The sequence below is a fragment of the Galleria mellonella genome, unplaced genomic scaffold (assembly GCF_026898425.1).
Source record: "Galleria mellonella isolate WM207_F2 unplaced genomic scaffold, CSIRO_AGI_GalMel_v1 utg746, whole genome shotgun sequence".
Lineage (NCBI taxonomy): Eukaryota > Metazoa > Arthropoda > Insecta > Lepidoptera > Pyralidae > Galleria > Galleria mellonella.
Window position 1 is genome coordinate 1,456,372 of NW_026442148.1, and position 21,003 is coordinate 1,477,374.

General features: G+C 34.3%; 1 protein-coding gene across 1 annotated transcript; it reads left to right on the plus strand.

Annotated features, from left to right (window-relative positions):
- The first annotated feature begins 1,763 nt into the window (after positions 1–1,763).
- LOC113522366 (uncharacterized) lies at positions 1,764–18,015 on the plus strand. Its single transcript, XM_026908043.3, has 6 exons — positions 1,764–2,004; positions 3,880–3,982; positions 4,982–5,088; positions 7,530–7,592; positions 8,211–8,507; positions 9,963–18,015. The coding sequence occupies exons 2-6, from the start codon at positions 3,883–3,885 to the stop codon at positions 10,167–10,169; spliced, it is 774 nt and encodes a 257-aa protein (XP_026763844.1). The 5' UTR covers positions 1,764–2,004; positions 3,880–3,882; the 3' UTR covers positions 10,170–18,015.
- The last annotated feature ends 2,988 nt before the right edge of the window (positions 18,016–21,003 follow it).

The following is a 21,003-nucleotide window of genomic DNA, read 5'->3' on the forward strand; positions in this document are numbered from 1 at the left end:
CGTGCGCGTTGCCGACCCTAAAGAAACCTTGATATACACTTTTTGAAGAACCTCATACTATAGTCTGTAGGGAAAACCTCGACAGGAAGCTCATTCCACAGCCTGAACGTTCGCGGGAGAAAATTCCTTTGAAACTGCACTGTACGCGACCATTTTGGTTTAAATGTGTGAGGATAAATTCCCTGTCGATGGTGAGCGATGTAATATTGTTAGCAATGGACCTGTTACTTCACGTTACTAATAATCCTTTCCTTCTCACATTCACGTGAACGTTGCCAACCCTAAATAAATTTGCTTATACTATACCGAAAAGTTTTGGACGAAAACTTACACGTTAATTAGTGACCTAACAGAATTATTTATCGATAAAATTTGGGGGCAATTTGCTAAGTGTGATAATTACTTTATACGACACTCCATATACTACAAAAAGCATCCTTAATATATATACATTTAAAGTGTATTTTTGTATGCCATAAAAAGGATAGGGTAAGTACTGAAATCGAAACTAAATGGATTATAAACAAATTGCGCGCGCAACTGCGATGTTGTCTATCAAAATGGCGGAGGGTGTTTTATCGTTACAACGAAATGCGTCGTTATTAACTCTTATTAAACTGTTATTTTACCATATCGTTTTTAAATAATGGGTGACAAGTACTGATCCTCATACATAAAATATTTATTACATTATGGACGTAAATGGTATTATTATTGACTGAAATTGTTTAGTAAAGCCGACGATAACTAAAATCTAGGAATTTAATGACTATTTAAAGAATTTGTCTTATCATTTTAGTCAAACTTTATATAAGTGAATTATATACAGGTTTAAATAGTGTAAATATACAATAAAATTACATAATACTAGTTTTCCAAACCGACGTGTATGCATAAACAGAGTCAATAAGGTACATAAAACAAAATGTAGAAGAAACAAGGTTAAGCAGAAGAAAAAAACTAGAAAAAGTCAGCACTCTGTTTTCTTTTCTAGAATAAGTTCCATCCTAATAGTGCCTGCTACTTTATCCACGTTAATGGAACATTGATTTACCTAATGAAATATAACCAATGGCCTTCTGTATTTTAATAACATATTTATATCTAATTTCGTGAAAGTTGATCGAGTTATTAAAGGGACAAAACAAACATACGTTTACATTATAGTTTACATATTTTTGGGGCATATGTATTGTTACAATTAAAAAGTTAAACAAATTAACGTTCCGTTTCATTTAGCTACGAAACATTGAATCATTCAACTTCAAACTCCAAATCAGTGTTTTAATTTTCCACTAGCTTTATATTATTTAGATATAGGAAATCCAATAAAATAAACAATATAATGTATATAATATTAAACATACACTAGATTTTAAATTAGACCTTTAGGAATATAACTATAAAAACCGCATTCGATTAGAGCTGTACATTTTGCGTGATGACATAAATATACAAACAGACAGACATTTCAAAAATTGATCATTTTGGTTCGTATTACTCTTATTAAGATAATTTTTTCTTAAATATTTCCCACATACATCATACCATCCAGTTACAATTTTATTATATTATTAAGATTTCATAAATATGAATAAAAAGTAACTATAAAATCATAGAATTTAATCGATCATTAGGTACATTTTATTATCTTTGTCTGTTATTTTAAAAGTAATAAGTTTCAAATAACATTGGTAACAAGGTGTTACATTTAAAATACGCGTTAGTTACCGCACGGGCATTACAAAACACCTAGTGATGTTTTCAGCTCTACTGTAACACTCATTAACATTTTTGTACTAGCAAATATCTATTTTACCAAATATTATCACATGAAACCGATATTTTATACCCAAATATTTTCTACCTTTGTATTTTTGAGAGTGCATTTTAATCTTGAAGTTTTTGGTGTTTAGAAAACCTTTTTACAATGAGTCAGTGTGAAAATGTATGTAATATTTAGGTGTACACTTGAGTAATTTCTCGAAGTTAAATACGTGAAAGGTAAGTAATGCTTTTTTTTTCATTCGTTATACTAATGAATATTCTTTTTTTAAATAATTTTATTGGTAACATTTTTTTTAATTTACTTTAGTAATAAAAAATATGCAATATAATTTGAGGAGACGTGATCGATGGTCGATACTTTCTTATAAAAAAAAATATTTTTTTTTGGTTATTATTCTATATCTAGTATATATTATTATGATTTACAGAGTAGATTGAAAACGAATAAAAAATGCATTAGTTTTTATTCACCTGTATCTATGTATGTTTTTATTTCTTGTTCTTAGATATTATTCCAAATCGATTTAAAAATGCAGAAGTTTCTATTCATCTGTATTTACAATACCTGATATTTTTATGAATCGATTTCAATAATTAAAATAACAATATTCTTTACTCTCGCATTGGCTATAGTTTAATGTTGTTATGTTTGCAGGAAAGTCGTAAAAGGTCGTACACGTAAATATTAAAATAGTTTTAATAATCCGCGATAGAAAATATCAAGCAACTTACGAACAATTAACATTTTGTTTCACAATAATTAAAAAGTGTGACAAAACCAGTTATTTTGATTTAAAAACTAAATTATTGAACTGATTTTGATAAAATTTCTATGAGACCAAGTATATTAAAGATTTTATCGAAATTTTTATGGTATTTTAAATAAAAATAACTGGTTTTGTTACTGTGAAGGGTTCGTTGGATAGAACAATAAAATAGAAAATACTGAATAAAGTTATAGTATATTTTTTCCCTAGTACAATAATAGTGATATTTAAAAGTGACGTGCTCTAATAACAAAATATTCATTGACATAAAAAGAAAATAAATAAGTTCTATTTTTAAAAGTAACATAAATAAAACCTCAACAGTTACAATTGAAGTCGGTTTTTTTTTACGGGACACAATCTTTAATTATTTAAACATCTTTTTACGAATGCACTATATTGAATTTGAGCGAGTCTGTATTCTGACTCGCGCTTGACCGACTTGCCAATGGCTATGACCACAACCTTCTTTGAGGGCTGTATCCGCGCCTGGATAACGGTATTAATGCTCGCGGTTCTCCCTGGAAACTGTCATGGTTAATTCCTGATGAATTCATCATGATGTGCTAACTGGCCTGTTTTCATTCTCATCTATCACCCTTCACTGGTGCTCCGCCAGCATATACCGTTAGTGCAGGCGGGGTTATCATACCATTTCCACCCATCAAAAAAAAAATGCTTTGCTGATGGGTGACAAGTAAACTCGTCATTGCACCAGCGTGTAGGTACGTCCTCCTACCACGACGGGCAACACCATTTGGATTACAAAGCGTTCATGACCTAAACGTTACTTTTCAAGGTTTTTATCACAATTTTTTACTGCTGAATCTGCTGCCTCTCCTTAGAGGGGTTTTGCCCTTAGTTGCCACGCATGGCAGGCGGATCGAACACAGTTTGGTTTTAAAGATGTTTTAAGAGGGACGCTGCTGTCCATCCCTTGACCGTTACGTTCCCTTAGCAGCCTCTTATGACACCCACGGGAAAGGAAGGGGTGGCCTATTCTAGTCCGTGTGGTCCGGGAGGAAAGGGATTGTTAGTATTGGGGTCAAATAGCCCCATTACTAGCAACATACCCTGCCAGGTCGACTTCCACGTGGTTCCCCCTGAAAACCATCGTGGTAAATTCTAGTTGAATTCGTCACGATGGGCTAACTGACCTGCTTTCATCCTCATTTATCATCTCACACTGGTGCCCCGCCGGTGTATACCGATAGCGCGGACGGAGTTGTCAAATTAAAAAAAAAAGTCCGTGTGGTCCCGGCAGAGATTCCAATCATGACGTAATTTCCGGTCAGCAAAGTGATAACAGATTGGACAATTTCAGAGCATGGCCCCAGTGAAGTTCGGGTTGTTCAAAGCCAGGAGTAGGGAGCAGGAGCAGCCTTCCACAGAGAATCTTCTGCACATCAGCAATAGTAGTGAGCACGGTTGGTCTTTTTTTTTTACAATTACATCAATCGCCTACATACTTCACGGCTCTGGAACGCGCTTCCTGATGCCATTAAGACACTACCGACTAAACCGTCTTTCAAAAAAAGCGTTCACGCTCACTTTTTATCTTTATCCGAGCAGTAAGTGCTTTATATTATTCCCAAATTCGTGTATATGTCATATATGTGTAAGTATATTTGTTATTCATATATATTTATTCGTTTATATATGTATTTTAAGTATGTATGTATATCAATAATTACTAGTACCGCATTCGAGTATTCTGACACTTCCCTATGGTTGACTGGGAGAGAACGCTTTTAGCATTAAGTCATCCATGTACACATATATGTACTAATGAATAAATAAATAAATAAATCGCCCGCTCTTCAGTCTAGGATATCTTGTTTTATATTATATTTTGATAACAGAATTTTCATTGTGCCTCCAGTCAAACTGTTTAAAATTACTCCTCTCCATCCAAAGGTTGCCTGCAAGAGATCGCTCTTAGCGATAAGGCCGCCCATTGTTGTCTCACTGTGATCATTTCTTGTAATTGTTTGTATCTATAATATGTTTAAAATGTCGATCAATCGATTAGACGATTAGTGATTACATTAAGAGAGTGCTCTTGGGATAATTACAACAAAACTGCATTACTATTGAAACTATTAAATACTAGAGGAGACTTTGTACAAAAGTCGTTCGCTTGGCCACCTCTGTCCCATTCGTGTTTCAACCGTGAAGCAGTTGTGTTTGCATGGCTGTGTTTCGGTTTGAAGGGTGGGATATGGCGTGAATTTACAGGGTACAGAGGAATAACACCTGAGTACTCAGGAATGGTAACGCATGAGGGATATCATGGGCGAAACAGTATACTCTGTTATGGCCATGGTATTGCTCATGTCTATAGGCGACGGTTACCACTTTCCAACAGGTAGGCCGTCAGCTTGTTTGCTGTTCTAAGTTGTATAAAAAAAATTTTTTTTCAACAGTGGCAACACCGAGTTCTCCAGTACCTTCCACGAGTAAAGGTATACCCGAGGATCTAGTGCCGGCAGACATATCAGAACTCCACCTGGACAGCGAAGATGATGACGAGGTATATCATCACAATATATTTTTTATAACAGCAGGTAAACGAGCATGCGGCTCACCTGATGCGTAAGTGACTACCGCCGCCCATGACCACCCACAACACTAAAGGCACTGCACGTGTACTGCCGGCCAATATCAGTCGAGGTCTTTCTTTTCACACCTGAGTCCTCAGGAATGACAACGCATGGGGGCTATCATAGGCGAAACATACTCGTGTTGTGTCCATGGTACTGCTCATGTCTATAGGCGACAGTTACCACTTTCCTAAAGGTGGGCCGCAGTTTTTTTGCCATTCTAAGTGTAGAATTTTTGTCTGACTGCCCGTATATTTGTTCGAATATCGCGCAACTGCGGTATTCACAGCTGTATTCCTGAAGGTTTATCTTAAAATCTGGTTTATATTTCATCTCGATACGTCTAGAAGAAGTCTATAGCATTGATCTTCCAACTTCTGAAATCCACGCGTACAAAACAACCAGCAAAAAGCTATCTAAATCTATAGGCGACGGTTACCACTTTCCATCAGGTGGCCCGTCAGCTTGTTTGCCATTCTAATTTGTATAAAAAAAAGCTACGAACATATTTTGTTTGTTTAGTCAAGTTAAATACGTGAAAGGTAAGTCATAATAATGCTTTTTTTTTAATTTAATACTAATGAATATTCTTTTTTTTTTAATGCTAAGATTTTTTTTATTTACTAAGAAGAATATGCAATATAATTTGGCGATACGTAGTCGATGGTCGATACTTTCTTTTAAAAAAAAATAATATTTTTTAATTATTATTCTATATCTAGTACATAACTAGATAAAGACATTATTCTTTATCTAGTTATGTACTGGATATAGATCATGATTTACAGAGTAGATTGAAAACGATTCAAAAATGCATTAGTTTTTATTCACCTGTATTTATGTATAATTATTCCTCGTTCTTAGATATTACTCCAAAGCCAAGTCGAGAAATATATTTTGTTTGTCAACATAGGTACAATGTTTCACAAAACAAACCATTGGAAACTCGAGGCTAGAACAACCAAAGCGTAATGTATTTACAAAGTCAACATTCCGACGCGTAAAATATCCTCTAGTAGGGTTGGCAATTACAAGAAATTTTCTTTTCCATTGTAATACGATTTCAAAAATTCTTTTTTATCTAAAAGTACATACTTTTTTTTTAAAGAATGATAATGGAATGATAACCCCGCCTGCGCTATCGGTATACACTGACGGAGCACCAGTAAGAGATGATAGGCGAGGATGAAAAGGCAGGTCTGTTAGCCTACTGTGACGAATTTAACAATAAATTAGTCACGATAGTTTCCAGGGGGAACCGCGTGGAGGTTGACCTGATAGGTTATATTGCTGGCAATGAGTCAGTTAGACCCCATTACTAACAATCCCTTTCCCCCCAAAAGGGCATACTTACCCCCCACTAGATGGAGTGGCAACCTGAAATGCATTGCAGGGAGTCAGTGGATGCAGGTGGCTCAGGACCGTTCCTTATGGCAGTCTATGGGGGAGGCTTATGTTCAGCAGTGGACGGATAATGGCTGAAATGATGATGAATGATGATATACTTACAAATTGGTCCCATAGGCATTTTATTAAGATCGTTCCATTTGTCCCGGCATAGAATAGGCCACCCCTTCCTTTCCCGTGACTGTCGTAAGAGACGACTAAGAGAGGGCGAGGCAGCCAGGCAGCAGCGTCCCTCTTAAAACACCTCTAAAGCCTAACTACAGTTGTCAATCCGCCTGCCAAGCGTGGCAACTACTGGCAACCCCATAAAAGGGGAAGGTTTATGTTCAGCAGTGGACAGTTAAAGGCTGATATGACGACGATGAATTCGTAAGTATATCTTTTCAGATAAAAAAAAAAAACAATTGTCCAATTCGATTTATAAGTAATGGAGTTATGAGGTAACAAACATAAAAAAACACCCGAATTGAAGGCCTCGTTGTTTTTGAAGTCGGTTGAAATGACTAGCAACAATACATAACACTATAGTCCTCGGGAATGGTAACGCATGAGGGGTACTATGGGCGTCACAGTGTATTCTGTGATGTCCACGGTGCTGTTTACGTCTGTAAAGTTGCTTGGCTACCTCTGTCCCATTCGTGTTTCTACCGTGAAGCAGTTGTGTTTGCATGGCTGCGTTTCGGTTTGAAGGGTGGGATATGGTAACATATGGGGGGTATCATAGGCGAAACACTATAGTCTGTTATGTCCATGATGTATCATGTCTATAGGCGACGGTCACCACTTTCCATCAGGCGGGCCGTCAGCTTGTTTAATATATTTAGTCTCATAATAAGTTACACGAGTTTTGTAAAGTACTTAATTTAATGAACAGTTTATTTTAATATATTAAAAATATCGATGCCGACATATGTAAGTGACAACCCTAACTGTGACCCTATATTGAGAAGGACAATGTTTGCAGGTCATTTCCGAAAAAGCCACGCCGAGTAGGGTTAGCGCGTGTAGCCCAGCAGAAGATAACCAGGTATGAAATGTCTAATGTTTTATTTTACCAATACTATCGCTTAGGGAACGAGTACACATACATACATACATCTTATATTTGTATATGGGGTCAACTAAGCCGCGTGAATTTACTGGGTACAGACGAATAACACCTGAGTCCTCAGGAATGGCAACGCATGGGGGGTATCATGGGCGAAACAGTATACTCTGTTATGTCCGTGGTACTGCTCATGTCTATAGGCGACGGTTACCACTTTCCATCAGGTGGGACGTCAGCTTGTTTGCCATTCTAAGTTGTATAAAAAAAAAGATCTTTTGCACTTCCCCCTGCCCTATACCATCATTTCATAGATCCTATGTGTTACCTTAACGATATCCCGCGGTTTAATACTTGTATATCTATAGTCCCCTGACTCCGGATAAGCCGTTCCCAGTAGACTCATACGCATACTTGCCAACGAATCGCAGTTGCACATCAAGTGCAATTACCAGAGGGAGACTTTGTACAAATATCGATTGCTTGGGTACCTCTGTTCCGTTCGTGTTTCTACCATGAATCAGTTGTGTTGAATTGCTGAAATGCTGATATATGTGGAATAAATTTTTTAACACGACATTTCTTTCTATCCCATACCAGTTCAACTACCTACCACTAAGAAATCAAACGTCCACTGACGCGACCTCCATCTCGACTCTTCAACAAGAGGACTTCGATCAGATACAAAACCTCGACGAGGACTGCCTCGATTTAGACGGTGCTTCCACCTCGTGTGACGCTAACTCTTTACAATTTGACGAGACTTCTCTGGCAGCCAGCGAAGACCTGTCCGTCTACTGTGGTGCGCTGAAGAAACCCAAGAAGAGCAGGTCGAAAGAGGAGAAGCAAATGAGAGATATTGATATGTGGAGAGCGAGCAACGTCGAGGTTATGCAGGTGAGTGGATCATTTCATTAAAATGTTATTGTTAACCCTTAAAAGCCTGATTTTTTTTTTTATTAATGTATTTTTTTTTTTTTTTTTTTTTTATTATAATTAAATTTTGATTAATGGGGAAAAATTGTAAAAAAATCAAAACTATATTTTTAAAAAACATTTGGTATCATTTTTGATACTTTACGCATTACGGTAATCAAAATATTTAAATTTATTTAACAATGAAACAATGCAAACCCTGGTATGAAATTTGAAACTTCAGGTATTTAAGGATTAATGGCATATTCCAGTCAAAATCTTGACATTTATTTTACAACTAGTTCTTTAATCTGATATAACATACAACAGCCTTTATATCCCGAAGTTTCTTTCATGTAATATATTACAAATATACGCGTAATTTTTATTGATTTTGTTTTTATAATATGTCTCGAAGTTCGGTTTTGTCTCTTAGCAAAAACCGACTTCCATTGCTTTCTGTCTTTTGCAACTCTTCTCCAGTTGTAACCTACACTTTGCATCAGTGTCATCGATGTAACATCCTTCGTACTTGATATACGGATTTCCTTAGACAAGTTTTTAAAAAGAAACTTCACTCTTGACAAATTATTGAAGATACTTAGGGCAATTCCCAAAAAGGGTTGACGTCAGACAGGCGACCAGTCGTAAAACTATAAGCCAAATCCTTTAGTAATATGGACAAAAAACATATTACGCCAACCCCAAATAATAATTGGGATAAGGGTAGGAAGATGATGATTTAGAGCAATTAGTGGCGCGCATATCCTTAGGCAACTACTCTCTTACAAAGCTCATGATGGACTGATTTAAAAATAGCTTATAGGATTCTGGAAGTATCAAAATGCTGACTAAAGTAGATGGACTGCAAGGGCACTAGGCCTTACAGTGCTATAACAGTACGCATAAATTTCAGAAGTAAGAGAATCAACGAAATACACCACTTTAAGATAGCGTATCAAATGTTTTATTGCCAATAACAAAAAAGGAAAGTCAACATAGCCTCCTCTGTCCCACACGTGTTTCTGCTGTGAAGCAACTGTTAAATACAGCTGCTGCACAGTGTTTTTTTAGGTCATAGCTGTGTTTTGGTTTGAAGGGTGGGAATAGCAGTGAATTTACAGGATACAAAGGCATAACACCTTAGGCTTCAGGAATGGCAACGCTTGGGGATACCCCCCATGCATTGCCATTCCTGTGTGTAACAATAATCGCACACAATAAAGAGTTTGTAAATTATTTATTTTGGAAAAACAATTTACTCTGTTATGTCCATGGTACTGCTCATGTTTATAGGCGACGGTTACCACTTTTCATCAAGTGGCCCGTCAGCTTGTTTGCCATTCTAAGTTGCATAAAAAATACTGCAGCAATCGAAATAACTCTGTCTTCCCCATCAGAGTATACAATTGTGAGCATATTTTCCACTTTCAACAGAACCTCTTAAGCAGAAGCGGAACTCTGGATGAGCAAATCAAATGGGAAGCCATAGCGACAGCCAGAGGTCTTTGCACATTGACTGACAGCTGTACGTGTGGGGACTGCACGAGGGCTAAATACCTGGCCGGGGTGACTGACGGTGACGGGGGGTTGGGTGCGGCACCACTCTTCAACGCCATCAGTGTAGGCTGCTCATTACAATGAGAGAACTGCTGGTCACCTTAGGATCTTATAACCGTCTCAGAATTTTGAGTCTGAGACGGGTTTTTTGAGACCGATATTTCAATTAGTCAATTGAACCAAACCAAAGATTTTATTTTCAAATTTTCATAAATAAATTAATAATTTCAGGATTTTTTAACTGACTCAGAATTTAGGATCTGAAATGACTCATTTATTATAATATTCAGGAACTCGTTACTATCTCAGAATTTAGGATCTGAGATTACTTATTTATTGCGATATTCAGGTTCTTATAACTGTCTCTGAATTTAGAATTTGGGATGTCTTACTCATGAGGACGATGTTTTAGTTAACTACCAAAGATTTTACTGTCAAATTGTCGGAGACAGATTGATTATCACAGGATCTTGTAACTGTCTCAGAATTTAGATCTGAGATATCTTATTTATTATAATGTTGAGAATCTTTTAAGAAGTCTTTTAAGAATACTAGCTGGGATCTAAAATATCTTATTCATGAGGCCGATGTTTCAATTGACTACCAAAGATTTTAATGTCAAATATTCGAAAATACAAGCAGATTGACCATCTCAAGATCTTGTAAACATCTTAATATTTAGAATCTGAGATGTTATTATCAATTAAATGATCTAACTACTTAAAACTTGTGTCTCTGCCACTGTGGTGCATGGTTTTTCCAGTTTGAAGTGTGAGATATGGTATGGTTGGAATTTGGGCTTCCTCTACTAACTTGATAGCTAAATGCCCTGTTATTATAGAAAGTCCAATATCCTCGAGGGAAACTGTAGAGTGACTCGTGTTTGTGATATAGCATTGTAGTTACAGGGTATGGAGGCAAAACACCTCAGTCCTCAGAGATGGTAACGTGTGAGGGGTATCATGGGGGTTTGCATTCTGTAATATCCATGGTATTGGCACATGTATATAGGCTGTGTTAAACAGTTTCCATCAACTTATTTGTCATTACATATTCTATAAGAACTTTTATACAACTTCAATTAAGAACTTGTCGACTTTAATTATTATTTCTAAATTCTGAACTATGAATTTCGAGGGACAAACAATTTGATCGTGGTTTAGTTTCTTAGTAATAATTGTGAGTATCTCGCTGGTCGAGTATTATATAGTTAAGACGAATTTCTAGCAGATAGTGGAGTAAGAAATGTTCTTATGTATAGTCTATTGCAATGGAACTCAATGGAAATATAAACAAATGGATCATAAGAAGGTTTTTACCACAGGGAGACTTTGTACAAAAGTCGATTGCTTGAGTACCTCTGTCCCATTCGTGTTTCTACTGTGAAGCAGTTGTGTTTGCATGGCTGTGTTTCGATTTGAAGGATGGGATATGGCGTGAATTTATAGGGTACAGAGGAATAACACCTGAGTCCTCAGGAATGGCAACGCATGGGGGGTATCATGGGCGAAACGGTATACTCTGTTATGTCCATGGTACTGCTCATGTCTATAGGCGACGGTTGCCACTTTCCATCAGGTGGGCCGTCAGCTTGTTTGCCATTCTAAGTTGTATAAAAAAAAAGATCAGCTGATGTTCATTCTCTCTGGAATCAACTTCCAACAGCAGTATTTCCAAATCAATACGACATCATAACCTTCAAGAAAAGAGTATATTCCTTTTTTAAAAGCCGGCAACACACCTGTAGTGCCTCTGGTATTGCGGTTCACTTACCATCAAGTGAACCGCATGCCTGTATGTCCCCTGTGTTTTAAAAAAAGACAGCCTGCTGATGGCCAACAGTAGTACAGATCAAACATCGATTAATCGGTTTTAACGATTCGATTTGTTACTAATTACATTTAGAGGATGTTGACATGATAATTTCAACACAATTTGTTTATATTTTCATTAAGTTCCGTCGAAGCAGACTGTAGAGTTTTGATACTGGTCATGTGGCACATTGTAATTTATCATATTAGGTATCGCATTAATAAATTTACAATAGATTTATTTCCACTTCGATTAAATATAACTCTTAAATTACTTAGATAGAGAATCGAGCCTGAGAAAGGGATCAACTTTTTGTCAGTTAATTGTCAAATTAGCCGACTCGTTTTGTTTATCAGTGTTCTATATACTTACGCACACAATGTACCTTGACGTATCTATATTTAATTATTTAATAGATAAAATAAGTATTTACGCATTGAAAAGTGGTAAAATTTATAAGACAAAATAAATATAGAAGTTATAAAAGAATCACCCATATTTGTCAAGTAAAAATGTATGAAAAAGTTGATCCGTTTTTTCAAAGCATTTGTATGAAGATACTCTATCTATGTAATCTAAGATATAACTATATTTCCAAAACAATCATACATGTATGCACTTATTGTTAAAACACTTATTCACCGGAATGTTTGTATGATATAAATATAGGAATAAATATCCGGGTGGAACGGACACTTCCGTGGATTCGGTAATAATAGTTTTGTTGTTTACTTGGCGCTAGCTGCACACGTTCTATTTAAGCCCATCATACACGAAGCTGTAATATACATATATCAATATTTTTATTATTATTTCAGCCGTTAATGTCCACTGCTGAACATTCCCAATAAGGGAAGTTTTGCCCAATAGTTGCCACACTTGGCAGTTTGGCAGGAAGTCAGTTTTTTTGTGAGAAACAATCTATAAATATTTAGCTATGCGGTTTATTCTACTGTTATAAATAATGATATATCTGTCCACTTATTTGGCTGGCGTAATAAAAATATGTAGGTATTATTACTGCATCTGTGGACACTCCGATATAATTTTAAAAAAATATCTTCATTTTTTAACGATGTCTATGCATATGTGTAACAGGAAATTTTATTAACTTACTGTGTTTGTTGTTTCCGACAATTGTTTTAACTTCATCCGAAAGTGTTCTTCGAGGGGCTTACGCCGATTTACGTTACAGCGTCTCGTCTCTGACGCTGTGACATATTCGAGTAGTAATGAAGTATTCTTCATTAATACTCGAAGATTTCTTCAGAAAATATATCGTTATATGCCTTGCTATTGTGTAATTTAATATATTATAAGTCCGTCTATGGTGGGCTTAAGAACTAAAGAAAAAAAAAGTCAGGGTATGCAAATAACAAACACCGTAGTGAGAGCGTCCATCTCGCTCACTCGGAACGTATGGCGCGTTATTTCCTAAATTATTTGAAAATGAAGTGACAGCCCTCCCGACTTAAACGAAGTTTGAAGCAAGCGAGTACATGAATGTCACTTCCACTCAGTATATTTAATTCTTATGTTTATGACTGTTTTATGAGATAAGTAACGAAAAAGTGGAAACATTTAAGATATGCCACTATATTTATACGTATGTAATTGGCGCGTAGAATGTGAACTTGTTACTAATATAGTTCTCTTTTGATTTTTTTTTTTAAATCTATTCATGACCATAGATAAATCATTCGGTTCCAAAGATAAGTAACATCTCTTTACATAAATCGAACAAACATTGCCCGTAAAAAAAAAAGATAAAATTCGAAATACAAAAAAGTATTTAAACTGTTCTTATTTCTTATTACTGGCAGTAATTGTGAAGAACGTTAAATTCGTTATTGTAAATCTTGAAATACAATAAATTTTATACAATTTATGTCTTTCCCATATAAAATGTACCTCTGAGATACGCTTAATAATACCTATTTATTTGTCTTTTAATGTGTATAAACTATTTTAATGTTTATTAATTAACTGTATACATATTTAGATAGTTTATAATATGTTATATATACATATTTCTAATAAAAATATATTTTTAATGTATTAACTACCAGTTTAACTTAATACGTAACTAGATTCAGAAGTAGAGATTATGACCGTGTACACCTACAGCACGCGCACAGTCAGGCTGGCGCTTGCATTACAGTCGCTCGCGTTTAAGGATCACGAATTGGTCCCGAAACTAGTCGAGCTTTCTCTATCTAATCACACGTAAGTTAAACCGGTTGTTGTTACATTAAACTATAATGTATAATTACGAAACTTTAGAGTGTATTTTGTTCTTTAACCCTCTGACCGCGTATATTTTTTTTCACAACAATAAAACACATCGCTTTGGCAACAAATAGCAGTACGAATATTTAGCCATCTAGCGAGACTCTGAGAAACAATACCAATCTACCAAAACAAAAATCGCGGGATAACAACGTCGATAAACAAAAAAAAAATGCGATCACGTCGAAATCGCGGGATGCGTACAGTTAAATTAAGTAGATACTGCACGCGGAAATCGCAGGATGCCCGGACAGAGGGTTAAGACATCGATTTAATTAATTTTTAATCGACTTCAAGAAGAAGATTCAAATATCAAGTGGAAATTTTAATTTTACAAATATGTTTAAAGAAATAGCGTCTCAGAATCGACCTCAGTCTATTTTTAAATTTGAATTGTTTTAAATCTATTCCAGAATGTTATTGGTGATACACGATGTGTTTTTAAAATATTCCAAACATTATTTCGTTTATAAGTAAAGATTTTTAATATTACTTACTGCAGTGTTACTGCATCATCAGACGGGCTGTATGCTTGTTTACCATATTTGAATTATATAAAAAAAAAACAAGTTTTAGAAATTAAATATTAACCTTTCTAACTGATCATAGGCCTCCTCCTATTGGAAGGGGGCCAGTAGTTGCCACGCGCGGCAAGCAGATTGGCATTAAGTAGGTAACAAGTTCAAAATCGAACAAACATGTTTGAATCGTGTGCCGCCAATGTTGGGTGTCAAATATTAAAAACGTAAACTGTTGGTTAACTTGTAATAATAAATAATCTTATTATTTAAATTTATAAATGTAGTTAGTGATAATTGTAACCATATGGATGTCTAGTTAGTTTAGATTTACGCAACGTTGCACAGGGCCCGATCTAGGGGGGCGAGCCGGGCGCATGGCCAGAGTAAGAAATGACGGCTAATCTTTTCGAATACATTTATTTCTGCCCGGTGCGGCAATTACTAGATCGGGCACTGGAATTGTGCTTGGGAAATATTTGAACTTTATTGGAATTGTCAAAACTTTGATGTTTTTTATTCTCTTCATCTATTCGATCCGGTTCGAAGTACCAAAACTGGAAATAATCGTTTCGCACACTTTTATATATTTTCTGTTCACTTTACCTTTTAACCGTCTTCAAAATATAGAGGAGGTTCTCAATTTGTTTGTGGTTTTTTTATGTTAGTTACTTTAGAACTCCGTCGTTTTTTGAACCGATTTGAAAGATTATTTTTTGTTTAAAAGAATTTACTTCAGATTAAGTCCTATAGAAATTTCACCAATATCAATTTAGCAGTTTAGTTTTAAATGAAAGTAATAGGTTTTGCGACGGAGTTTTTATCCATTTCCAATTTTAAAAATCTTGAAACTAAATTTAGACATAAACATAGTTGGAATTTTTTTAAAAAATTTTAAATTTAAATGTTTCTCTTCTACATGTTAAAACACGAACTTTGTTTTTTTTTTTGCTATGAAATAGTACCAAATGTATTACTATATTATTATGTATACTTATATTATATATGTACACTTAATTGGAAAAATTTCCGAGTGCAACGCAAGTAGGTGAACTACTGAGACGGTGGAATTTATATCACTACTGACTTCGAAGCGAATTGAGCTAATGGCCTCTGATATAATTCCGTGTAAGACTGATGTGAAATGTCACTTTTCTATGTAAATAATTGTAGTTTAGTATATTAAGTACTAGGTCAAGTGAAACTGTTCGTACATGTGATGTTTTGTAGGCAGATTAAAAATTAGTAATAATTATTTAGCTGTCATAATTTTATATTATATTTTTTCCAAGTTCGTATGTAACTGGACTAAGTTACAAGATCATTTAGTTTAACATCAAGTTAACAAAAACATAAAGTTCTATAACGAAAATATTTTTTTTTAATATTAAACTTTTTTTATTTTTATTACGTTATTTCTAAAAATCTTTGTACTTAATATGCATAACTTGCGAATTCTTAATTGCGATTATCTATTTATTTGATAGATTAAATAACGTCTCAATGAAGTTTTTTTTTTGTAAATGATAATGAAATGGTAACCCCACTTGCGCTATCGGTATACGCTGGTGGGGCACCAGTGAGAAATGATAGGTAAGGATGAAAAGAAAGATCAATTAGCTCATCGTGATGAATTCGCTTAGAATTAGAACATGATAGTTTCTAGAGGGAACCACGAGGAGGTGGGCCTGTCAGGGTGTATTGCTAGCAATGGGGCTACTATTTGGTGAATTTACATGGTACAGAGGAATAACACCTGAGTCCTCAGGAATGGCAACGCATGGGGGGTATCATGAGCGAAACAGTATACTCTGTTATGTCCATGTTACTGCTCATGTTTATAGGCGACGGTTACCACTTTCCATCAGGTGGGCCGTCAGCTTGTTTGCCATTCTAAGTTGTATAAAAAAAAACTAATAAAAAACATAGTTGGAATATTGGTGCACTCAAGTATCCATAAAAAAGTTAAGCAATTTTATAAATGTAAATAATAAAATTTTAATGTTTTAATTTTCAGTAAATTTTGATCTGCCTATTGAATGTCATTTAATCTTTTTATCACACGAAAACTGCAATGTAATCAATACATAATTTGTGCAATTAATCTAAAAAAAAAAATATGTTCAGTTTAAAATGGACTTAAAAAAGAGAGATTTCTTAATAATTAATCTGTAGTCATAATGTTTACTGATCGAGTTAAAGATTACATTAAATCATGTAGATGTATAATTTAGTGGTATTGTATAATGATAGGTCGTACCTTATTAGGTATAATAATTTCGTACCATATTTTGTACTGTGTACCTATTGAGAATCATGTATCTATATGTATACATAAGAATTAACAGCCTTTATTATGGTTCCTATATTCTTGCTGTCACTGTGCTATATTGTCTATGACTTTTTTTTTTATTTTACTAACCACTATATAAAGTAATGGTAATTTTGAATTATGCTATCTGAGGACAAAATCTGCCATTAAAGTCAATACTTGTAGGTTCGTAATTCAAGTTGTGATTTTTTTACTTTTTTTTTAATACAGGGACCTTTTTAAGTTTATATACCTACCTGTTTGTCATAATTACTACATATAGATAAATAAATAAAGCAGGGTTATGTTACGAGCTTAGGTTTTGTACCAACTATTCAATTTAAGTTTGTCATTTGATTACTGTTATTAACAGACTATTATTGATGTATATTTCAAAATTTTCATTAAATTCTATTGCTACTTGTACCTATAAACAAATATCTACCTATAATATGACTAAACCATATCTTTGTCCTGCCAAGATGTTTAAAATATCCTATTTTTGACGAAAGTTTTTGGAAAATTAGCTTGATTGGAGCTTATAAATTGATTCTTAATTTTGGATCCAAACTTTTGTGTAATAAATAGCAAAAATGTTAGATAGCATTTTCTATCCATTTACCTGTTACTTGTACCTTATTTTGTACACAAATATTAAAATACTTAACTATGAATTTATTTTAATAAATAATAGACATTTTTATACTTAAGTTCACGATTGGGACTTAACACGATGAGGTTACAGGTAATTACAGCAATAAAAAGGTGTGTAGGTGTCGTTTGCCTGTTAAATCTTGATCGTGAACTTATATAGGTGTATACAACGCGAAAACTTAAAAATAGACATTTTTAATTGATCTTTTGCTAATTTCATTACATATCAGAATGAATCTATTTGTGTAAACAGCTATACTACATTATAATATTATTGTATCGTCGGTGTTAGTTGACATATTGTTCGCATAAATTGTTTGTGTTGTAATAAATTACTGTGCTGTAAGGAGTGGTTTCATTATGTACAATTATTATATTATTTATGTATTTTAAAATTAGTAATTATATCCAGGGCTTGATTATTAACACCGTTACAAAAAAAAATTGTTGCCCTTATAATGAACTATGTCCCCACCTGCCCCCCTACGTTAGGCCCTGGTAATGCATATAAATAAAATTAATAAAATATAAGTAGATATGAGTAAATCTAAAAACAAGGGAGAAAATGCTTTTTTTGTTAAATCGTATACAGAAATAAGTAGGTGCGAAATACCTCACTTCACATAAATTGGTCTTTTTTATGACTGTTAACTAAGAAAAAAATGCAATGCAATACTATTCTTTATCTATGAAAGATGCCTACTTAATTTCTCAACGTTAATGTCAAAGTCAATTATCAGAAAGTGTCAACCAACTATCAATTGAATTTGTCAAGAAAAAAAAAGGCGGGAAACTCGAATAAGAACAAGCGGGTTTTTTAAATTTTTTTATTAATTTATTAAAACTATCTCTATCAATTCTTATTATTGAATAAAATATTATATTTTCACTAAATTCAGCGACAGTAATATAATTAGCATTCATGGGGAAGCGCAGTTGTAGAAAAAGGAAAAAAAAAGATGACGATTCAGGTGATGTAGACCATGAACCTTGTAATGACAAGGATATATATTCGGAAGATACTTCTACTGACTCAGAATCTGAAATTGATAAGGCCGATAAGTATAAACCTTACTACGTCACAGATTATATTAGAAGATATCCCGAGGAATCCCCTGGGACAGAATTTGTTGTCTTTGTAGAATCCTCAGATAGTCAGAAAACCATTGGATCCAGAGACTTGCTCTCACTCTCCTCCTGTTTAAAACGATTTAATAAAGGGGTAACTTATCTTAGATCTATAAATAAATTCAAAATCGGAGTATACTTTCAAAAGCCAGACTTAGCCAATGCTTTTTTAAATAATAAAACTTTTTTAAATGACTACCATTTTAAGGCCAGTATTCCTGCTTCTTCAACAGAAGTTACAGGCGTTATTAGAAATGTACCTACAAATATATCTAATAAAAAAATATATACTATGATATCGAGTTCTAAGAAAATTATTGCTATTAAAAGAATTTTAAGAAAAAATACCTTGACTCATGGATATGTGTTACAGCCAACTCTAACCGTGACAATTACTTTTGCTGCATCTGTATTACCTGAATATCTGGATATTGGAGGTTGGCGCCACAATGTCACTCCATATATACCACCAGTTAAACAATGCTACCGGTGCTTGAGGTATGGACATTTAGCTAAATTCTGTAAGAATTCTGAGCGTTGCAGCATCTGCAAAGGTGAGCATAATTATAAAACTTGTACAACTGGAATGGAAAACGCTATTTGTGTACACTGCAATGGAAATCACACAAGTGTATCACCGCAATGCCCTGTTAAACAAAAGAAAATTGCTGAAAATAGATCTAAATTCAGACCTGCTTCTTTTGGAGATATACTTAGCACTGAAATATTTCCTAAACTGGGTAACAAACCTAAAAAAAATGTAGACCTAATTTCAATTCTAAATTCTGATAACAAGAGTTTATCACTTTTAATAGAAAGCATAATCAAACTTATTTCACTACATAACACAAAGAACACATCTATTAACACTAAAAGTGTTTTGAATGTGTTATATGATACTTTTGGTAATAGACCTATTTCACAAAATTCAATCGAGACCAATTAACTATCATACAGTGGAACGCTCAGAGCCTACTGAGCAATCGACATATTTTTACACAATTTTTAAATGAACATCATATTCACATTGCTCTCATCTCAGAAACTTGGCTTAAACCACATTACAAATTAAAAATTAAAGATTATTGTATAGAACGAAATGATTGTGGTAATAACCACAATGGAGTAGCGATTATTATACATAATAGTATTAGATATAAAAAACTTCACTCTTTTTTCGACAATTCTTTGCAAACTATAGCTATTAGTATTGAAGTTAATAATTCTTGGTATTCAGTTGCCAGTATTTACTGTCCTACCAATAGTACACCTAGTTTTACTAAAGCCAAATTTAAGTTCTTTTTGGAGTCTCTTCCTAAACCCACTATCATATCTGGAGATTTAAATGCACATCATACTATGTGGGGTTGTACCTCCACTAATACAAGAGGTAAAGACATTCTTGATTGTTTAGATGAATGTAATTTGGTACTATTAAATGATAAGCAAGTTACTACTGTTGGCTCTCATATTTGGAGACCCAATGGCCTTGATTTAACTATGGTATCCCCATCCATATCATTAAAATGCGAGTGGTCGGTTCATGATGATCCGTTAGGAAGTTATCACCTGCCGACTTTTACTAAAATAAACACAAAGAACTCTTCATCAACTCCGTCAGGTGAACAACATGCTCCTATAGATGAAGTTAATAAACTTTTGTTAAATCGTATAAACCTACGTCTCGTTAATTGGGATCTTTATTCTGAAACTGTTAATCGATTACTTTTGGATTTCGAGTATGATGTCAATGAACCCTTCTTCTTCTTCTTCTTTTTTAAAATATGGCTTCCACCGTAGAAGCAACGGTGATTTTCTGCCAATGTCAGGGTTAGAGAAGACTCCGTGAATTTTATATTATGACATTTTTCAGTAATGATCGTTCAGTTGAGTTCTCTGGAAAGGAGGACAACACAAAATATGTTATATACATGCAAAGGAAAAATAAATTTAATATGATATGTGTGTATGAGTGTATTATAGCAAAGACAATACGCGGAAGGAATGAAAAGACGAGAAGTGTAAAGAGTGACATATACTTATATTTTAAATTTTTATATTATTAGTACATATAAATTTGGCCAGTACCTTAACCAAAGGAGAGTGGACTAAGGTAAGAAGGAATGGAATATTTACAGGACGTGGAAAGGTACGAGGCAACAGGTCATAGAGGGGAAGGGTCAATTTGGGGCATTCAAAAAATAGG